The 18,328-nt window shown below is 44.1% G+C and overlaps 1 protein-coding gene across 1 annotated transcript in view; it reads left to right on the plus strand.

The window, feature by feature from the left end:
* Positions 1-11,846: 11,846 nt before the first annotated feature.
* Positions 11,847-18,328, plus strand: part of tie1 (tyrosine kinase with immunoglobulin-like and EGF-like domains 1) — a 35,211-nt gene continuing 28,729 nt past the window's right edge. Inside the window, exons 1-9 of the mRNA XM_072438360.1 lie at positions 11,847-12,111; positions 13,668-13,961; positions 14,749-14,859; positions 14,943-15,098; positions 15,813-15,944; positions 16,083-16,223; positions 16,304-16,432; positions 17,222-17,367; positions 17,671-17,815. Coding sequence (XP_072294461.1) covers positions 12,057-12,111; positions 13,668-13,961; positions 14,749-14,859; positions 14,943-15,098; positions 15,813-15,944; positions 16,083-16,223; positions 16,304-16,432; positions 17,222-17,367; positions 17,671-17,815 — 1,309 coding nt within the window. The 5' untranslated portion in view covers positions 11,847-12,056. The remainder of the gene's footprint in view (positions 12,112-13,667; positions 13,962-14,748; positions 14,860-14,942; positions 15,099-15,812; positions 15,945-16,082; positions 16,224-16,303; positions 16,433-17,221; positions 17,368-17,670; positions 17,816-18,328) is intronic.

An 18,328-nucleotide genomic window follows, 5' to 3' on the forward strand; every position in this document is an offset into this window, starting at 1 on the left:
GAACTAAAACTCTGTCCTGCTGGGCTTTGTGAGTATGTGTTGATGGGACCCCCTCTTACCCTCCCCCTCTTGTCCCCCCCCCCCGTCCCTCCTCCTCCACAGGCCTTTTCCTGCCTGAGAGCTGAGTCCCGTCCAGGCGCTCCTCACACTTCCGTCTCTCACATATCAGGGCCGTGCAGCGGTGCCTCTTCCTGGAGCACAGCTGAGGTTTGTGTGGACACTGCAGCGGCTCATCCATCTCCCCCCTGAGTCTCCCCCTGCGTCCCCCCCTGCGTCCCCCGCTGCGTTTCCCCCTGCGTCTCCCCTTGCGTCCCCCCCTGCGTCTCCCCCAGTGTCTCCCCCTGCGTCTCCCCCCCTGCGTCTCCCCCTGCGTCCCCCCCAGCGTCTCCCCCTGCGTCTCCCCCTGCGTCCCCCGCTGCGTTTCCCCCTGCGTCTCCCCTTGCGTCCCCCCCTGCGTCTCCCCCAGTGTCTCCCCCTGCGTCTCCCCCCCTGCGTCTCCCCCTGCGTCCCCCCCAGCGTCTCCCCCTGCGTCTCCCCCTGTGTCCCCCCCTGCATCTCTCCCTGTGTCTCCCCCAGTGTCTCCCCCTGCGTCTCCCCCTGCGTCTCCCCCTGCGTCGTCTCCCCCTGCTGCGTCTCCCCCTGCTGCGTCTCCCCCTGCGTCTCCCCCTGCTGCGTCTCCCCCTGTGTCTCCCCCAGTGTCTCCCCCAGTGTCTCCCCCTGAGTCTCCCCCCCTGCGTCTCCCCCCCTGCGTCTCCCCCTGCGTCTCCCCCTGCGTCCCCCCCCTGCGTCTCCCCCTGCGTCCCCCCCTGCGTCTCCCCCTGCGTCTCCCCCTGCGTCTCCCCCTGCGTCTCCCCCCGTGCGTCTCCCCCCGTGCGTCTCCCCCTGCGTCCCCCCCTGCGTCCCCCCCTGCGTCCCCCCCTGCGTCTCCCCCTGCGTCCCCCCCTGCGTCTCCCCCTGCGTCCCCCCCAGCGTCTCCCCCTGCGTCCCCCCCTGCGTCTCCCCCTGCGTCTCCCCCTGCGTCTCCCCCTGAGTCTCCCCCCCTGCGTCCCCCCCCCTGCGTCCCCCCCTGTGTCTCCCCCAGTGTCTCCCCCTGAGTCTCCCCCCCTGCGTCCCCCCCTGTGTCTCCCCCAGTGTCTCCCCCTGAGTCTCCCCCTGAGTCTCCCCCCCTGCGTCCCCCCCTGCGTCTCCCCCTGCGTCTCCCCCTGCGTCCCCCGCTGCGTCTCCCCCTGCGTCTCCCCCTGCGTCTCCCCCCGTGCGTCTCCCCCTGCGTCCCCCCCTGCGTCTCCCCCTGCGTCTCCCCCTGCGTCCCCCCCTGCGTCTCCCCCTGCGTCTCCCCCCGTGCGTCTCCCCCTGCGTCCCCCCCTGCGTCCCCCCCTGCGTCCCCCCCTGCGTCTCCCCCTGCGTCTCCCCCTGTGTCTCCCCCAGTGCGTCTCCCCCTGCGTCTCCCCCTGCGTCTCCCCCTGCGTCTCCCCCTGCGTCCCCCCCTGCGTCTCCCCCTCACCGCTGCATACTTCAAATCTTACTAACACATTATCTCAGGCGAACACTCTCTGACTCAAAGGTGTGGAGGTGCACTGAACACTTCCAAGTTTTTTTGGTGCTTTTTTTTGCTCTTTTTTATGCCTTTCAGCGCCGTATTCCAGGGTGTTCTCGTCAGCTTCCTCTGAAAACGCCTGTGACACAGAGGAGCATGACGAGTGCCACGCCTTTTCCATGATTTCCTTTATACTGAGCTTTTTTTTTTCCAGATTCTTCTTATGTAACATGACACTTTGAAGGCCTGTCCTATCTCATGCTTTGCTCAGAAGCACAAGTCTGATATTTATAATTGAATTAAAAACACATGAAAATGTCATTTAATTATGTTCAGTAGCCGAAGTTTAAATGAAAGGAAGCAATTTCTATTCATTTAATCCTAGATAGGCCAATATAAGTAATAAGTAGTGATGAAAATAGACGTTCACATTTCACAGCATTGCATTTTAAATTCCATTACAGCGGCACAGATATTTTGGGACAGAGGCAAAAGAAAAGTTTGGGACTGAAAAACAACTTGTTCTTGTACATTATTAGTACTATGATTAATACATGCAAATATATATGTACAATATTGAAAATGTATTACCGTAACTTAAATATTATCAACGTTTATTTTAGTATGCAGCTTTTAACCTACTTCTATTTATAAATATAGAAAATAATGTATGGTTATTTGGCCATAAAACCAAGTTGTCACAATACTGTGTTTACACAATAAAAGAACAATACTAGAACACTCGGCTGTGATCCTGTTCACACACGCTTCAGTCCCAGAACATTGCCGGGTTTTGCTCTGTACACACTTAACATTTGTCTCTCTGCACTCTATAGATATACAATGTGCTGCATTATTTAAATTGGATTAAAATGGAAATTAACTGCGTAGTGCAACCATAGAAACCAAGCCATTAACCAATGAAACGAAGAGTGGTACTGGAATTTTCTGGGTTTATTCACACATACTTTGCATTAGTCCTGGCAATTTACTCGGGAAATTGCCAGATCAGAAATGCAGGGAATTCCGTTTTGGCTTCGTTCACATGTTTCTGCTCGGGAAAAATGCCAGATGAATTCTTAAGGTCGAGCTGCACGTGTGAATGAGCCTCTGGACTCTGCGTCGGCGCGTTAAACAGTGTAACGCTCCTATTTACTATCGTTTGTATTGGTTCAAATGAGTATCTATAGTTTCACCTAGAGTTTATTTTTTTATGAACTAAAATCAGTCAGTTTATGGAACATTATTCGTCTATTGACTTTATCCTCCCGTTGTATCCTCCGCACACTGTTATGATTAGCCTTTTCCGACACAGAGCGTTTCCACAACACCGTTAATGAGGGGCAAGTCTGGGTTCATACTGTTCTGTCTCTACCTGTCTGGGGTCACCAAAGCCGATCAAACTTAACTTCCGACATTCTGCCCGTGTTTACTGTACGCCAAGAGGGTCACGCCCGGGTGCAATGTGCTGACGGACCCGCGTGTCACCCGTCGCCCCTGTCCCAGCGACCGATGGGACCCCTCGGCTGCGAGAGGTCAGAAGAGGGATCAGATATTTGGTTTCCTTTCCAGTGCGGAACATGAGAGCAGCAGAGCGGAAGCGTTGGAGAATATGATGTAGAAATGATACTGGGACAACGCTATCTCTTGTGGCCTGCGTTAGCTTTTCCAGTCAGGATAAAAGGATGATGAAACGTTGACACACTGTAAGAAAGACATGAGAGCTCGTAAAACTTAAGTCAATGCAACACGAGTCAAAAGTGGCAGAAATTACATTAACATTGCGCTTAGAATATAAACTAAAGCAACCGATTTCCTCTTTACTTCTGATCTGATCATCTGAAAATGTTGTTTTTCCTTTGAGGTGGGGATTGTGTTAGTTTTAATTAATTCTGTAGACATATTTACACATTAGGCTACACTTAAAAATATATATATATACAGTTTGGTAGCTATATTTCTGTCAGTAGCAGCAGCTTTACCAACTGCAATAGTGACTAGTTAATTTTTTTTACCTGAATAATGCACAAAATTGAAATTCACTTTGAGGTTCTGAAAATGATCAAAGCTTAAATCTGCATTAGCCGATTTTCAGACAGTGGAAGGAGGAAGTAGTTATTCAAATGTAATATTTCCTTGCTCTTACGAACCCTTTGGCACATTGTTAAAATTTATATCCATGCATTTTTGATCATGTGTGCAGCTTTAGAACCGCTTTTTTATATGGAAGTGAAAGAGGGGTGGACCACCACTTACGGCGTTTCCTCTGGGTTTGCGATCGATAAATACTTTATTATAAGCAGCAGACAGCGCGCAGCGATTTGATTGTGTTATGAATGCTGCTCTCTCGGGGAAAATACACAATTTACTTTGAAAATGCCATCGAAATTCTTTATGTCAATGCTCCATCTTAAGCTAACGGTGGTTAATATCAATATTTTTCAAGGGATTTTATTATCACAACTTTCAGTCCATGCAACCAAAGTGACAAGAAGTATAGAATAATAATGACACTGAAGTGAGCATAATGAGCAATGAAGTGTAGACGTCTGTAAGTAATTGTATACAAAGATATGGTTATTTTTCGCAGATATCAGTTTGCAGATAGCGCGCTGATATGGGAAAGAATCAATCTAAAAGTGATGTGTCCATCCCGGAGACGCCTGTCATGCTGCAATGTTAGATAAATAATCAAATCAAATCAAATCAATTTATTTTTGTAAGGCCCAAAATCACAACAACAGTTGCCTCTGAGGGCCACAGGGAGAAATGAATCAACAATGTCTGTGGTGGCGATGAAGTCAGACAATGTCTGTGGTGGCGAGGGACGATGTCCCAGGGTCCTCTGTCCTTAGACTCTCCTTCTCGGCCAGGAAAAACTACAAAAAAAACCTCTTTGGGAAAAAAGCGTAGAAACCTGGAGGAGTTCCAGTGAAGGAGAGATCCGACTCTCACAGACGGACAGACGGACACGAGGAGACTGGAGCTGGACCCACTCTTCAGGCAGAAGAGGGACCGTCTGAGGCGAACTGGACCCACTCTTCAGGCAGATGAGGGACCGTCGGAGTCGAGCAGGACCCACTCTTCAGGCAGATGAGGGACCGTCTGAGTCGAGCTGGACCCACTCTTCAGGCAGATGAGGGACCGTCGGAGTCGAGCAGGACCCACTCTTCAGGCAGATGAGGGACCGTCGGAGGCGAACTGGACCCACTCCTCAGGCAGATGAGGGACCGTGGGAGGCGAGCTGGACCCACTCTTCAGGTAATAATATGTATCATGGGAAAGAATGTCTGGAATGCTATGTATGTGGTCTGGAATTTCTTTGTGATTTGTGTATGAAATATGCTCTACATAAAAACTTGCCTTGCCTTTTTATGATATTGCAGGTGATTTAGGCAACAAGGCAGAAAATGTCATACACTCCAGGAAACAGTTCGCCCACAAGAACAATCGAAAGTCACACATTTACAGAACAACGTTAGATTTACTGTTTCGTTTACTCAGCTACATTTTCTGGAGTCACTTTTTGAAGACACTTTTCGGAGCAGTTTTCTGACACGATACTTTTAACTCCTGAGTAATAGTTTTGAGTTACAGTGCTCTTACGTGAGTACCACGTTTGATTACTGTTCCCACTGTGAGTAAGTGATCATGTGGCAAAAGCGTTATGTGAACAATATTAATAATTGGTGCAGAAACGACATATTTTGTATTCTTTGGAAATACCCAAATTTGTTCATTATTTCATGTTTCATCCGACTCATTACATAAATCCTAAATAATACTTTACATTTTACGTCCAAATTATTACTCAGGTAGTGGTTTCTACAAATACTTTAATAAATCTTAATTAAGTCATTGCTTGGGCCACTACTTTTTACTTCTACTTGAGAAATATAACTTTGATGTAACCTGACCTTCCCGATCTAAAGACATATGGAGTAATTGTAATGTACCCTATTTTCTGGACTATAAGGCGCCAAAAAATGCCCAAAAATTCTGAAAAAACATATAAGTCTTCATGTAAGTATATGAAATGCGGTTGCAAGTGTGAAAATAACAAATAATATCACATATAAGTCGCTCCGGAGTATAAATATATAAGTATGAGTTGCACCCCGTCCAAAACTATGAAAAAAGGTGCGACGTATAGTCTGGAAAATACGGTATTTGGCAGCATTAGTGGGCTTATTGAAATAATATTGGTTCGCGTTATCAGAAGGGAAATCCGACTTTGTGAGAGAGACTTTTAAAACGCCATTTCTCAAGACGCTGATACGATCGTTGAACAGCGTAAGCACTAATGGAGGCGTGAGCACTAATGGAGGCGTTCGCACGGGGCGCCTGATGTAAAATGGCCTCATTATTAAAGCAGGTGAGGTGGAGGTCAGACAGAGGAGTAGAATGCTCCGTGAGATTGATTTCTGCCCAAACGTGGACGGTGCAGGGCCCAGCGGGATCGGAGCATGTGGAGCCAAACAAGTCTCGGGCACTACACAATGAGGGGAAATGGGAATTTGAGGCAGACTTTCTCACAAAGGCCCCCCCCCCCTCCGCCTCCACCATCGCCCCGTCCTGTCTCACTTCCACACCAGCCCGCGGTGGTCAGCGGCACCTCCTCCGTCGAAAACCACAACAAAATGTCAGAGACCACTAAAAACACGTCGGGGGCCGGGCGCGGCACATGCTCCACTTGACACTGCCACTCTGGACGTGTTTGAGTTTCAGGTTGTATGTTATGAAAGAGAGAGTTAAATTATGTGTGTGTTTGAAATTGTGGAGTCTTAAAAACAGACCCAAGCCCGAGACATTGTTTTAGACATAAATATAGTCCTGTTTAACACGTGCTTCAAAGCGAACTGTGATTCATGTGCAGCAACTAAAAGCCTGTAATGTGGAAAACGTAATAATTATTCAGATTACTTACGCAACTCTCTTACTGATAAGCTGGGATATTAATGTACAAGTTGCAAAAACACTCTGTATTATCATAAGGTTCAGTTGAATTTAATATAGGCCTTATCAAAACAGATTTAGTCTACAGAACATGTATTATGGAGTATGTATTATGGAGTATGTATTATTCACTGCTGGTTTGATCCAATTGTGTTGATATTAGCCTTAAGGAATAACAAAAAAAAAAAAATAATAATAATAATAATAATAATAATAAATATAGCCGCAAGCGGCAATGATCGGCCCTCGCCACGCCGCCGCCACACCGCCGCCACGCCGCAAGAGGAGGGGGCGCTAACGCGCCCCAATTGTCCTTTTATCACGCCTACTGCTGAATCTGTGACGCTGTCACATGTTCTCCCCTTTGTTTTACCATCAAAAAGCAATTTTATTTTGAATTCTTGGCAAAATGTGCGGCTTTGCCGCACAGACACCGTGACTCTTTGAATGAAAATGTGGATAACTTTTGATGGTCCTGAAGATGAGTCTCACCAAATTTCAGGTTAATAGGGCTGACGCCCTGGGAGGAGTTTGTGAAAGTCTAAAGTGTAAACATGTTCTGGCCCCATTGGAATAACATGGGAGGTTTCGGTCATCGTTACGGCAACGCCATAACAATTATGACATGGGTCTCATTGACTTTTTTGATGGGGATGCTAAAATTGAGTTGTGTGTCAAATTTCATATAATTTCGCAAAACTAAACATTTAACCTCAATATAAAATCTGTAGGGGGCGCTGTGGCGCCAAATGAATTTATTTCACTTCAAGTAGGTTTAGGGCAAAGAGTTTAACAACTGATTCTAATTTGACGCAATTCGGACTTTATCTGCGCAAACGGCAGAAATTTTAAATATGGGAGATTTCTGAAATTTTAGTTACAGTTTGCGGCTTCGCCGCACAGAGACCGTGAGAGGTATCAATGTAATTTGGATAACTTTTGATGTCCCACTCCTCAGTAGCATTTTCACCAAATTTCAGCTTTTTAGGGCCAACGCCCTGGGAGGAGTTCGTAAAAGTACGACGTTTGGAAAAACTCCGAAGTCATGTTTAGCCATTTTTGAAGTAATATGGCCGACATTTGGTTCGGGGGACGGCGTTGCCGTAATAATATTTTTTACTTCTCTTGTCACCATCTACCTCTGCGCCAAATTTCATGATTCTACGATCAGATTTTTTTTGGGTCATTTCCCATCTCTCAATGCATTTTTGGTACATTTGGTGGCGCTGACGCGCCAATTTTTTTTATTTTAGAAAAGGGAAATAGCCAGAATGTAGAGAGGCACGATTTTTAGAGGTGTGCAAATTTTTGTGACTTTTCGTCAATGTTCACTGGGTGAAAAATAGGGGGGTTGGTCCCGAGAAGAAGAAGAAAGAAAGAAAGAAAGAAAGAAAGAAAGAATAATATTCCGATGCGAAAACAATGTTTCCCATTTTTCAAATATCATAAACTATACATTTTCGGAAAGCGCTCGCGCTTTCCTACCTCATGGTGTGGGTCCCTGGTCACTGACGGGTACTTTCGATAATTTTGAGTGGGCTCCGCCCACTTTGTGTTTTTGGCCCTCTATACAGTAATAATGTTCAATTTTTGCATTACATGCTTATATGCACGGAACATGCAAGAGATGGGGAACGTATTCGTGAGCTACTTAGCGCAAATGAGTGCTTTATATGGGGATGACGACCGCTTCGCGGTCGTCATCCCAATGTAAAGTGCTCGTTTAGTGCGAACTTTTGCACGGGCTTCGCCCGTTTACAACGGTAATGTTCCATTTTCCTACAACTAATTAGTATGCACGGGGCGTGCATGAGTGGAGGAGTGCGTTAGTGAGTGTTTGGAAGTGGGCGAGCGCTTCGCGCTCGATTTCGTGCGCACTACGTGCGCACTTTCGCAGCCGTGCTTCGCACGGCCTTACGAGATTAATAGGCCTCTCGCCAGCTTGTGGCGCTCGGGCCTAATAATTGAATATGATTTATACCGATCTGGGCCATAGAGAACTACAGAAAACCCTTTATCATTCAGGCATAGACGTCTATTTCTGCTTTTAAGATGTATTATTTGGTTCACTGTTTATTCTTTATTTTGACGCACGAGAAATGCAAAACGTCCTTATTAGAGTTGTCATGACTAACAATTAAACGTGATTTTGATCATAAGGGAAAGGTCCAATACCAGATTTGACGCCACACATGTTTTTGGAGGAGAAATTAAGAATGTAATTTATAACCAATAAATATAGCAGTTTCTTTAAAATGGCGGTGCAATTTTGATCGATTTATCTTTTCTTTTCTGCACAAATGAGTACCGGTAGTTAGGTTTGATACTCTTATTAGTATCTGAGTATTGACACTGAACTCTAGTCTTTACACTCTTCTTAACAAACCGTCTGCACGTGTCTGATATCGTTCATAGAAATCATGGGGAAAAGTTGAAAAGAAAGTAATATGCAATTATCGATTTTTTCACATTTTGTCCTAGTTGTGAAACGTCTATGAGCCTTTGGTGGGAGAAGTAACCCCAGTAAAGAAAGGTTTATATATTTACTGACATGGAATCTTGTAAATCTTGAAAATGTGTTGTAGTATCCTCAAAAACAACTCAAAAATAACAGCACTAATGGTGGTTTTTGTGCCTTTTCTGGTTCAGAAGTTCGGTACGCCTTGCCAGATTACAAAGTGTGCCTGATCCACGTTTATTTAACGTCACAATGATTACTATATCAACTTATCGTTCAATAAATGAAAGCTGGAACAATGGGGTTCTGTATTCATCGCATGTATGTTTTCTTTGCATTAATGGCAAACATTTCCTAATCTTTTTACCTATTTATTTACCTAATTTTTGTAGTACAATATATTAAAGACAGTTGATTAATTAACATCTACAACTAACTAACTACTTCTGCATTTAATTCTGCTATATATTTATTTCACTTAACGATATTGTACATTTATACCGTATTTTCTGGACTATAAGTCGTACCGGAGTATAAGTCGCACCAGCCAAAAAATGCATAATAGAGAAGAAAAAAACATATTTAAGTTGCACTGGAGGATGAAATGCCGTTGCAAGTGTGAAAATAACAAATAATATCACATAGTTGCTCCCGAGTATAAGTATATAAGTATGAATATAAGTATGAGTCGCACCCCGGCCAAAACTATGAAAAAAGGTGCGACTTATTGTCCGGAAAATACGGTAATAGTGTTTACTGACATTATAGGGCTTTTGTACGATCGTGTCTGTGGCGTAAAGCAGTTTCAATATTATCGTGACATTCTCTGTAATCGTACATCTCACACGCCGGTTGAAAATCAAAGCTCATCAATACTTCTACATCCGCCTGTCGTGTCCGTGCTTCTAAATGCACAGAGCACGGTGCCGTTTGCGTGTCTTTGAACTGTAAAGGAGGCGGCGGGCAGTCTAAGGAGCAACACAGAGCGCTGTAGTAAAGACCGTAGTACAACAAAGACTAATGGACACAATGGTTTATGTCTGACAAGCACATTAAGCCCTCCACCCAATCACACTGAGGTCGACACACGAGCAGACACATTTCCTCCTCCACATATTCTACTGTACTCTACTGCACTGCTGCGAGACTTTTCCTCTGGCGTTGGCACTCTGCTCTGGCTCCCGGCCGCTTCCACGCACCCAGACTCAGACAACAGCATCTCTGGACACTCCCTGCGGCTTTCCCTATATCAACATTACACAAATCTGTCAATTATTACAAAGAATGCCTGTCTGAGTGGTGTTTATTGATGCGCGTTCCAGTCATCTCTTGAGCAGCTTCCAGCGTTCTGAATAAAAGTCGTGCATCGAGTGACAAAGGAGAATTGTTGCTGATTGGGTGGTTGAGAAGTGTGTCCAGTATCGTGTCGAGGTGGCAGTTGACAGCAGGGCACAGAGGGTGAAGGAAGATCTGAGGAACCTGGTGCCAGGGTCTCTTGTTTAAAATGAGGTGAAAAGGAAACGTGGACATTCAGCGTATGTATTTCTGTCGTTTTGATTGCAGTGGAGAACAGGGACGTGAACATATACGGCATTGTTTGGACATTAAGTCAAATATATTGTGCACACATTGTAAATTGGATTTTCATTTTGCCCTGACAAGCGGTTTTGGAGTTGCATTTGAAAAGGCATCTGTAAAAGGGAAATTATTTGCTGGGGCAACCTCAAAAATGCCTCTGTGGTGACTTGATTCTCTCAACACATTATGATCAAAGTTATATAACAGTTATATTCAGTTCAATAAAATACTAATTATGTCACATAGAATTATGCAATGTTCAAATAAATAAATCAAATCCAGAAAGACTGGGTTATTTAATACTCCTGTGCAGCTTTAGCATTATGTTTTTTGTTTTCCCTTGCCCACACAGGCTGAACAAGCATGAGATGTTCTGAAAAGGAAAACAGGAAGTCTTAAACAATAAGGAGTTGAGTCAACTCCAAGTCGATTGTGTCGAGCTGGAGGGAAAAGCATCACATAAAACCCAGAGCTTTCTGCACTAAACGAGAGACGATAGAGCACTTATGAAAGATTATGAGAACAGACACAACAAGCATATTGTTCATCATTTCCTGAAGCCCCGTGATTAGCGGTCCACTCAAGAAGGAGCTGTCGTGACAAATGTATTCGACTGGAAGAACAAACTGTTGCCTTTGGCAAAACATGACATGGTTCTGGTCAGACAGTGGACTTCAAAACAAGGGAAAAAACCTAGATTAAGATTAGATTTATTTATATTTTTACAAAAATATGGATAGGCCTATTTTTTATGTAAAAACATATTTGACTTTAAAAGGGATTCCATTGCCGTTTGTGGACTTCATATTGATTTTATAAAACGTATAATTCTTTGACCACATACCCCGCTTACGTCCCATGTAGGGCCCATACTGCACTGCACATGGGGCCCAAGTCACATACATTTGCCCAAATGTAACCCATACCCCATTTATACCCCATGTGGGGGCCATGCTTACAAGCCCAATTGGGTTCTACTATTAGCATTTACCCACTCAACCCATGTGTGACACCCACACTGCCCAGACAAAACCCATATGGGGCCCACATAAAATGTTGGCTGGGACATTATATTATACAGAAGGAACATAAAAAGGCTATAAACTGTATCACTTCATTGACTATATTGCATTGTCATGTTTCACTGGGCTGTAACTGTCAGGGGACACACACTGTGAGAGTATAATACAGGGATGAGCAGATTTATGCGCAGAGTTGAAAGTGTTCTTCTGGAGGAGGTGCGCGCCTGCTCCAGCTCCACTGACGCTCTTCCTTCCTTTCCCACCCAGAGCCAAGCTTTACCTTCTGCCCCGCGCCAGCTTTACTCTGAAGGCTCCAGAGATCAACTCTCACCGCAAAATCACGGGACTTTTCACCGGAGAAACTTTATGCTATAACCGGACTTTGGAAAAGCAAAGTTATGCGCCAAAAAGCGCGTCATTTGTGACGCTGCGGCTCTGGCGCTGTCGCCACTTGAAACTCTCAATCTGGATTATTTATCAGTGCCGTTTTTACAAGACAAAGTGGATTATGGGCTTCATGAGGATGTTGTGGCTGAGTTTGCTGTATTTTGTGGCGTTGACAGGTAATTGTTTTCTATGTCACTCACTTTATAAAATGCGTGTTGATTCTGTGCGGGCTCATAAACATGAAGTGAATATCTGCTGCACTATGACTGTTTCATTGTCTCATTTTCCTGTTTTTTTTCCTGTTTAACTTTTTGCTGATAACATTTACAAATGTGTTCAGCCCTGCGAGGCATTTTGGGCTTCACAAAAGTAAATGAAATTGAACTATGCTGCCTGAAGCTGATGTTTTCACGTTGAAGTCCTCACGACCTCCAGTGGAGCCGATCCGTTGGGAACAGAAGCTCATCCACGTTTCCTCCCATTGTCCCGCGGATCAGAGGCTAAATAACAGGACAGGGAGGATGGACCGCGCGTGATAGGAGATTTTGTTGTGCTCAGCTTTTCTATGGCCTTAAGGATGAATCTAACGAGCTGCTATAGGCTTCTAGAAACATGTGTGCCAAATATGTGCTATGGTGATGACAGAGACATGAAAAGTGGATTTCATTTCAAACTTTGCTCAAGGACGAGTCTGATTGTGTTTATTGCGCGTGGCGGGGCTCCAGTCCAGTCCACCTGCAGAGTACCACTTTATGTCTACATGAAAGTTCAATGTCAGCTTTGAAGCAGCACATTCTGATGCTGGTTGCCAAATACAGCAAATGTCCAGGGCTAAACACTTGTCAGAGGTTGTAATTGCAAATAGGCCTATAGTTTATTTGTAAAGAAGTTGCTCCTATGACACCAACATCCTGATTTCTTTTTTTTTTCTTAGTTTGTTTGGACTACATTTGGGGTGATTATGCACAAACACTTAAGCAGCCTAATTGTAACGACTGTAAAAGTACATGGTTTGGTTGTAATAAGTGCTTTTTTACCTCGATATCTTTAACTTTAGCCTAATTTTGCCCTGAAATAATAACTGAGGGGAAAGTCACAAGCTCTGATATTTGGTTGCACTACCTTTGATTGCAGCCCGCATTCACTGTGGCATGGTTTCAATACGTTTCTGAGATGTATTTCACTCCCTGTCACAGTATTTTTTCACCAGTTGATCTTGTTTTGATGACGTGAGAGAGTGACCGATGCACAAAGTCTTCTCCAGCTCGTCCCAAACACTCTCACTGGGGTTCATGTCTGTAATAGATTAGTTTCTGCTTCTTCTGAGATGTTTTCTCTGCTCGATGCCGATGATTTGAACATTCTCACACCGACATCTGTTCCATGACCACGGGATTCGTCTTTCCACACGGTCGTTTCCAAAATGAGAAGCCACTCGCGGGTTTAAATACCGTGTTGCAGCTCAAAGATCATCACCCATGCAGCAGTTATCCAGTAGGACGCTCATACCTTTCACAATTGTTGTTATTTTTAGATTTAGAATATATGTTAATAATTACAACTCCAAACGTGACAAAAATCTAAGTCTAAACAAGGGTATGAAGGGACAGTTCTGCCGTTTTATGGTTAATTTTATCTGATGGTTACTTTTCACGCTTTTGCTAGACCTGAACCTCAACCGAGACAACCTCAAGACATTCCTTCATCTGTTCCACACTTGCCTGTCCCACAGACGCTGTCCTGGACCTGACCATGACGTCCACAGCGGAGGACCTCGGCATCACACACTTCTCCTTGTCCTGCGTCAACGGAGAGCGCGGCCAAGTGCATGGCGCGCTCGACATCCACCGGGACAACCACATCTTCAAGTTCCCCCAGAGGACCTTCCTGGTGGTGAAGCCGAGGCACAAGGAGGTGGTGGCCCGGAACTTCAAGGAGCTGGAGAACATCGGCATCTTCTACTGTGAATCCACGCGCCAGGGAATGCCGCCGGAGAAGGTCACCCTGATCAACAACTTCAACAGTGGTCAGTGCTGCGAATGACAAGCTTTTACGTGACATATCATCCATCCCTTTCATAAAAGTGAAGGTAAAACCAGAGAGTTAGACACAAATTTGAGAGGTAATACAGAGAATTGATTGGATTAATCAGTTATTTCACAGCAAGAAGAGAATTACTGAAGGAGGAGGAGGCTGAGTCCAGTTTATGTGGTGGGACAAAAGGGTAATTTTCTTTTTGGTTCAAGTAGAAGAAGGAGGCATGTGTTAAAATGGAAGGGAGGGAGTTGGATGAAATACATAGGCAGCAGGCTGTGTTTAACTTTGACAGACAAGTGGAGCAATAGGGATAGTGTCCAGGTGGGATCGCTCTCCGTATGTTTGGGCTGAATGAGTACTATAGCAGACTGAGACCATTAAAGGCAGGAGAAAGACACCTGTATCAAGTGCCTGTTGCCATTTGTGTCATGTGTTGTCTGCATTTTCCTGGTATTGGACTGTTGTGTCTGTATTAATAAAGAAACCTTGAACTGAGAGAATCTATACCAGGGGTGGGCAATTATTTTCCTCCGAGGGCCATATTCGAATACAGGCAAGTAGAGGATCATCGGTGTAAAAAAAACAAAAAACACATATATGATAAATATAAAACATTTAAAAAAATATGACTTGGCATGTTTGGCGGGCCGGATTATAAAGACAAACGGGCCGTATGTGGCCCGCGGGCTGTAGTTTGTCCAATTTATATCACTGTGCCTGGGGGGGACATTGTAACCAATTGTTTAGCCAATTTTCTTTCTCTTTGGTCATCGCAGCCAGTTTTCTCCCGGCTCGACTCACCTTGACAATAAATAAAGGGGAAACGGCCAACATAAGCATGCAGCTCCTCAGCACACAAAAGAGAGACGTGACATGGAAGTACAACGGTAAGTAGTGCCTGTCATATGTGTGCATTTGAACTGTCAAAATATGTTTCACTATGCATTGTTTTTGTTCTGTTCGGATGCAGGAAATTACTATTACATGACTCACTCCAACGAGGTGGTCAATAGCACTGCTGTCCTCACTGTGGAAAATGCCACGTTTGCCAACCAGGGCATCTACAGTGCCAGCTTTGTGGGTGACAGTCCAGTGAACGGAGCATGGATGAGGCTTATTGTCAGAGGTTAGTCAAGGCTACACATAATACTATAGCACATGACTTTAAGCAATATTAGTGTTCATTTAAAGGGGACATTGTACACGAAAACGACTCATAAGAGCAAATTCAACCTTGTTGCAATTGTTTCCCCTTCTTATTCCCTCTTGACATTGCGTTTAGAGTGATTTGTGAATGTTTTGAGTCATTTTTATTCCATTTTTTGATACACAAAGCGATCAGAATCATACACAAATGAAAAAAGAAAGAAAATCGGTGACGTACCTTAAAGAGGCTGGCAGAAATCAGTGCCACAGTTTTCAACCCCTTTTTTATTACTTTGTTTAGATCAATATTACGATTTAAAATGTACAACACACAAGATAAATATAAAGTACGGTAAATAACATTATACATACATTATAACTATATAGCATGTCTTTGTTAAAGGTGCTCTATGTAACTTTCCTGATTGGTGGACCATCATTTGCATCATTTGCGCGTCTCCGTGGAAATGTCGTTGCATTGCTCTGAATGTTCTAGAGTATGGCATTATCCTCTCGCTATTATTTGAATTACAGATGTTTTTATTGCCCAAAAAACCTTGTAAAATGCCGTGAGCGAGGTTGTCTTGACACACTGTTAAAAATTCCTGGCAAAGCACCGGAGACGAGCAGCAGGCGGACCCTCCATAAAGTCCGTAATAAAAGTTGCACCTTAATAACAACATAATTCTTTCAGACTGTTCCAGAGACAAGTGGGGTTCATCCTGTGACGGACAGTGCCCCGAGTGTCTGAATGGCGGAGTGTGCCACGACGCCGATGGCGACTGCATCTGCCCTCCGGGATTCATGGGGATGCATTGTGAAATAGGTTTGCTTTTTTTTAATCCCCGTTTTGAGAAATGTCTTGATGTCTGATGATATTTCAGTGGCAATTGGAAGCCTGACACGACAAATCACTGCAACAAACAGCCGTGTGAGCGTGTGTCTTTTGTGCGATTGATCCCAGCCTGCAGGGAAGGAATGTTTGGCCAGAACTGCCAGGAGTCGTGCGGCTCGGACCACAACTGCAAAGGGCTGCGCTTCTGCCTGCCCGACCCGTACGGCTGCTCCTGCGCCAGCGGCTGGTTCGGGAAACACTGCGAGCAAGGTAAAAGGCGACTCCAGTCCGTCACCAACGTAGAGGGAATGCAGAAAGTCCATGCAACTTAAAGGTCTTGTCTCTGTCAGCGTGCCAGAATGACATGTATGGGCCGGACTGTAAGCTGCACTGCCGCTGTCAGAATGGAGGCGTGTGTCATCGCTTCGGTGGATGCCAGTGTCCGTTAGGCTGGAGGGGAGAGCACTGCGACAAGTCCGGTGGGCATCGAGAACGGCTGGTCTTTAAAGGGCACTATGTAACTTTTCTGGTGGAAGAGCCGTCACTTGTTGGTGCAAAGCTTTGCCTACAGTGTTACACAGTATTGTATTAAAATAGGTGACGTGTCCAGGCCAAGTTACAGGTCAGATCTGTAGAGAGGCAAACTCATTCATAGTAAGAATTATAGTTTTTTTTTGCAATAAAAACTAATATTTTTACGATACAAAATGTCCAACTAAAAAAAATTATATAGCACTTTTCTTTTTTTTTTTCTTTTTTTTTTTTAACAAAATGCAACGTATAGTGTTTTACAGACAATAAATAAAATACATTTCAATAACACAATTCAATGGCATTACAATCACAACACATTTCAATACCACAATGATGATTATTTAAAAAAGGCTAATTTTTAAACAACAGACTCTGTCAATTCAACACAAAATAATAGTACTTTTAAATACCATGTGGACTTATACTAGTTCTAAAAACGCTCAAGAGCTTTTCAAAACTGTTCATTTAGCACTGATTCTTGCTCGAATCCGTATCTAGTTTCGCCACTTGTTTTAGTATCGATTAGTGTCTGATTTTCCATTCTCTTGACAGCCCTTTTACAAACACCTGTGACTGAATAACTGCCAGATTGTCCAGTTTAATGCTACATTGTGCAACATTTCCGGCAAAGCAATAACACATTCACAGAGACGAGCACGTGGCCGACCCCAGTCACAGTTACATGGCTCACCTTTTAACTTTTGCTCTTGCTCAATGAGTCTGTCCTCTTTCAGACCGAGTTCCACAAATCTTGGACTTAAACACAAACCTGGAGTGGAATCTGAACTCAAGTCCGAAGATCAAGTGCACGGCCACAGGAAACCCTCTGCCCATCCACGACAGCTTTGAGCTACGCAAATTGGACAGCACGCTCATCAAGGTATGAAGCCCCCAACTCAAAAAACGCACGGGCAGGAATACTTTTAAATGTTTCTGTGCCTTTAAAACCTGTCTCCAATGTTGATCAATCTCAGAGGAAGTCAGCGACACAATGGTCTGCGAAGATAAGGCCGTATCAGTCTACAGTGAGAATGTTCTCTAACTCACTAGCTGTCCTTTTCATTCCTCAGGCCATTTCCCTGCTAATTGATCAAATCTGGTCGATCTTAGCGCATGAACGGAACGCAGCAAAAACACCATTCCGAGCCAATCTAAATGTATTTTTGTGCTTGTTTTTTTCCAGGCCAATCACACCATTCAGGACTCAAAGAAGAGCACGGCCTTGTTCGAGATCCCCCGCGTTAAAGCTGAGCAGGCTGGAGAGTGGGAGTGCAAAGTGTCCACTAAAGGAGGACACGACTCACGCAAGTTCAATCTGACGATCAAAGGTACCGTGTCAAATACTAAAAGATCCTCCTTTTATTCTGTTTGTCATTTAGGTTTATGCTGAATGCTTAAGGAGAGACACTAATAGTAAAGGAAAACACATCAAAACACTTTCAGTTTGCACTTTTACATAAGCTTTTACCTGGATGTAGTTCAAGCTTCACCTAAAGATGTTTTGTTGCTTATCTGAATCCACTTTTTTCTTTGCATTTGATTAAAACAGGACATTGTAACTTTAAAGACCGATTTCTCAAAATGCATTTTTCTCACACTAGTTTTGCACTTTAACACTGTTTTGATGTGTTTTACAGGTAAGATTTGTTGAACTCTAATTCCTTTTTAACGCCAAAAACTGTGCAAAATTTGAATGTGTATGAATTCTTTGAGCAGCATCTAGTTTACCCAAATTGTAATAACAAAAAAAATAAAAAAATCCCTCTGTGAATTGTTTTGTATCAAGACATTTAAACTTGGCTCCATTGTATTTTTCAGTCCAAAATATTTGCTTTTTTGTC

The sequence above is a fragment of the Eucyclogobius newberryi genome, unplaced genomic scaffold (genome assembly GCF_026437365.1).
Source record: "Eucyclogobius newberryi isolate DKJ021-1_F unplaced genomic scaffold, fEucNew1.0.hap1 SCAF_9, whole genome shotgun sequence".
Classification (NCBI taxonomy): domain Eukaryota; kingdom Metazoa; phylum Chordata; class Actinopteri; order Gobiiformes; family Gobiidae; genus Eucyclogobius; species Eucyclogobius newberryi.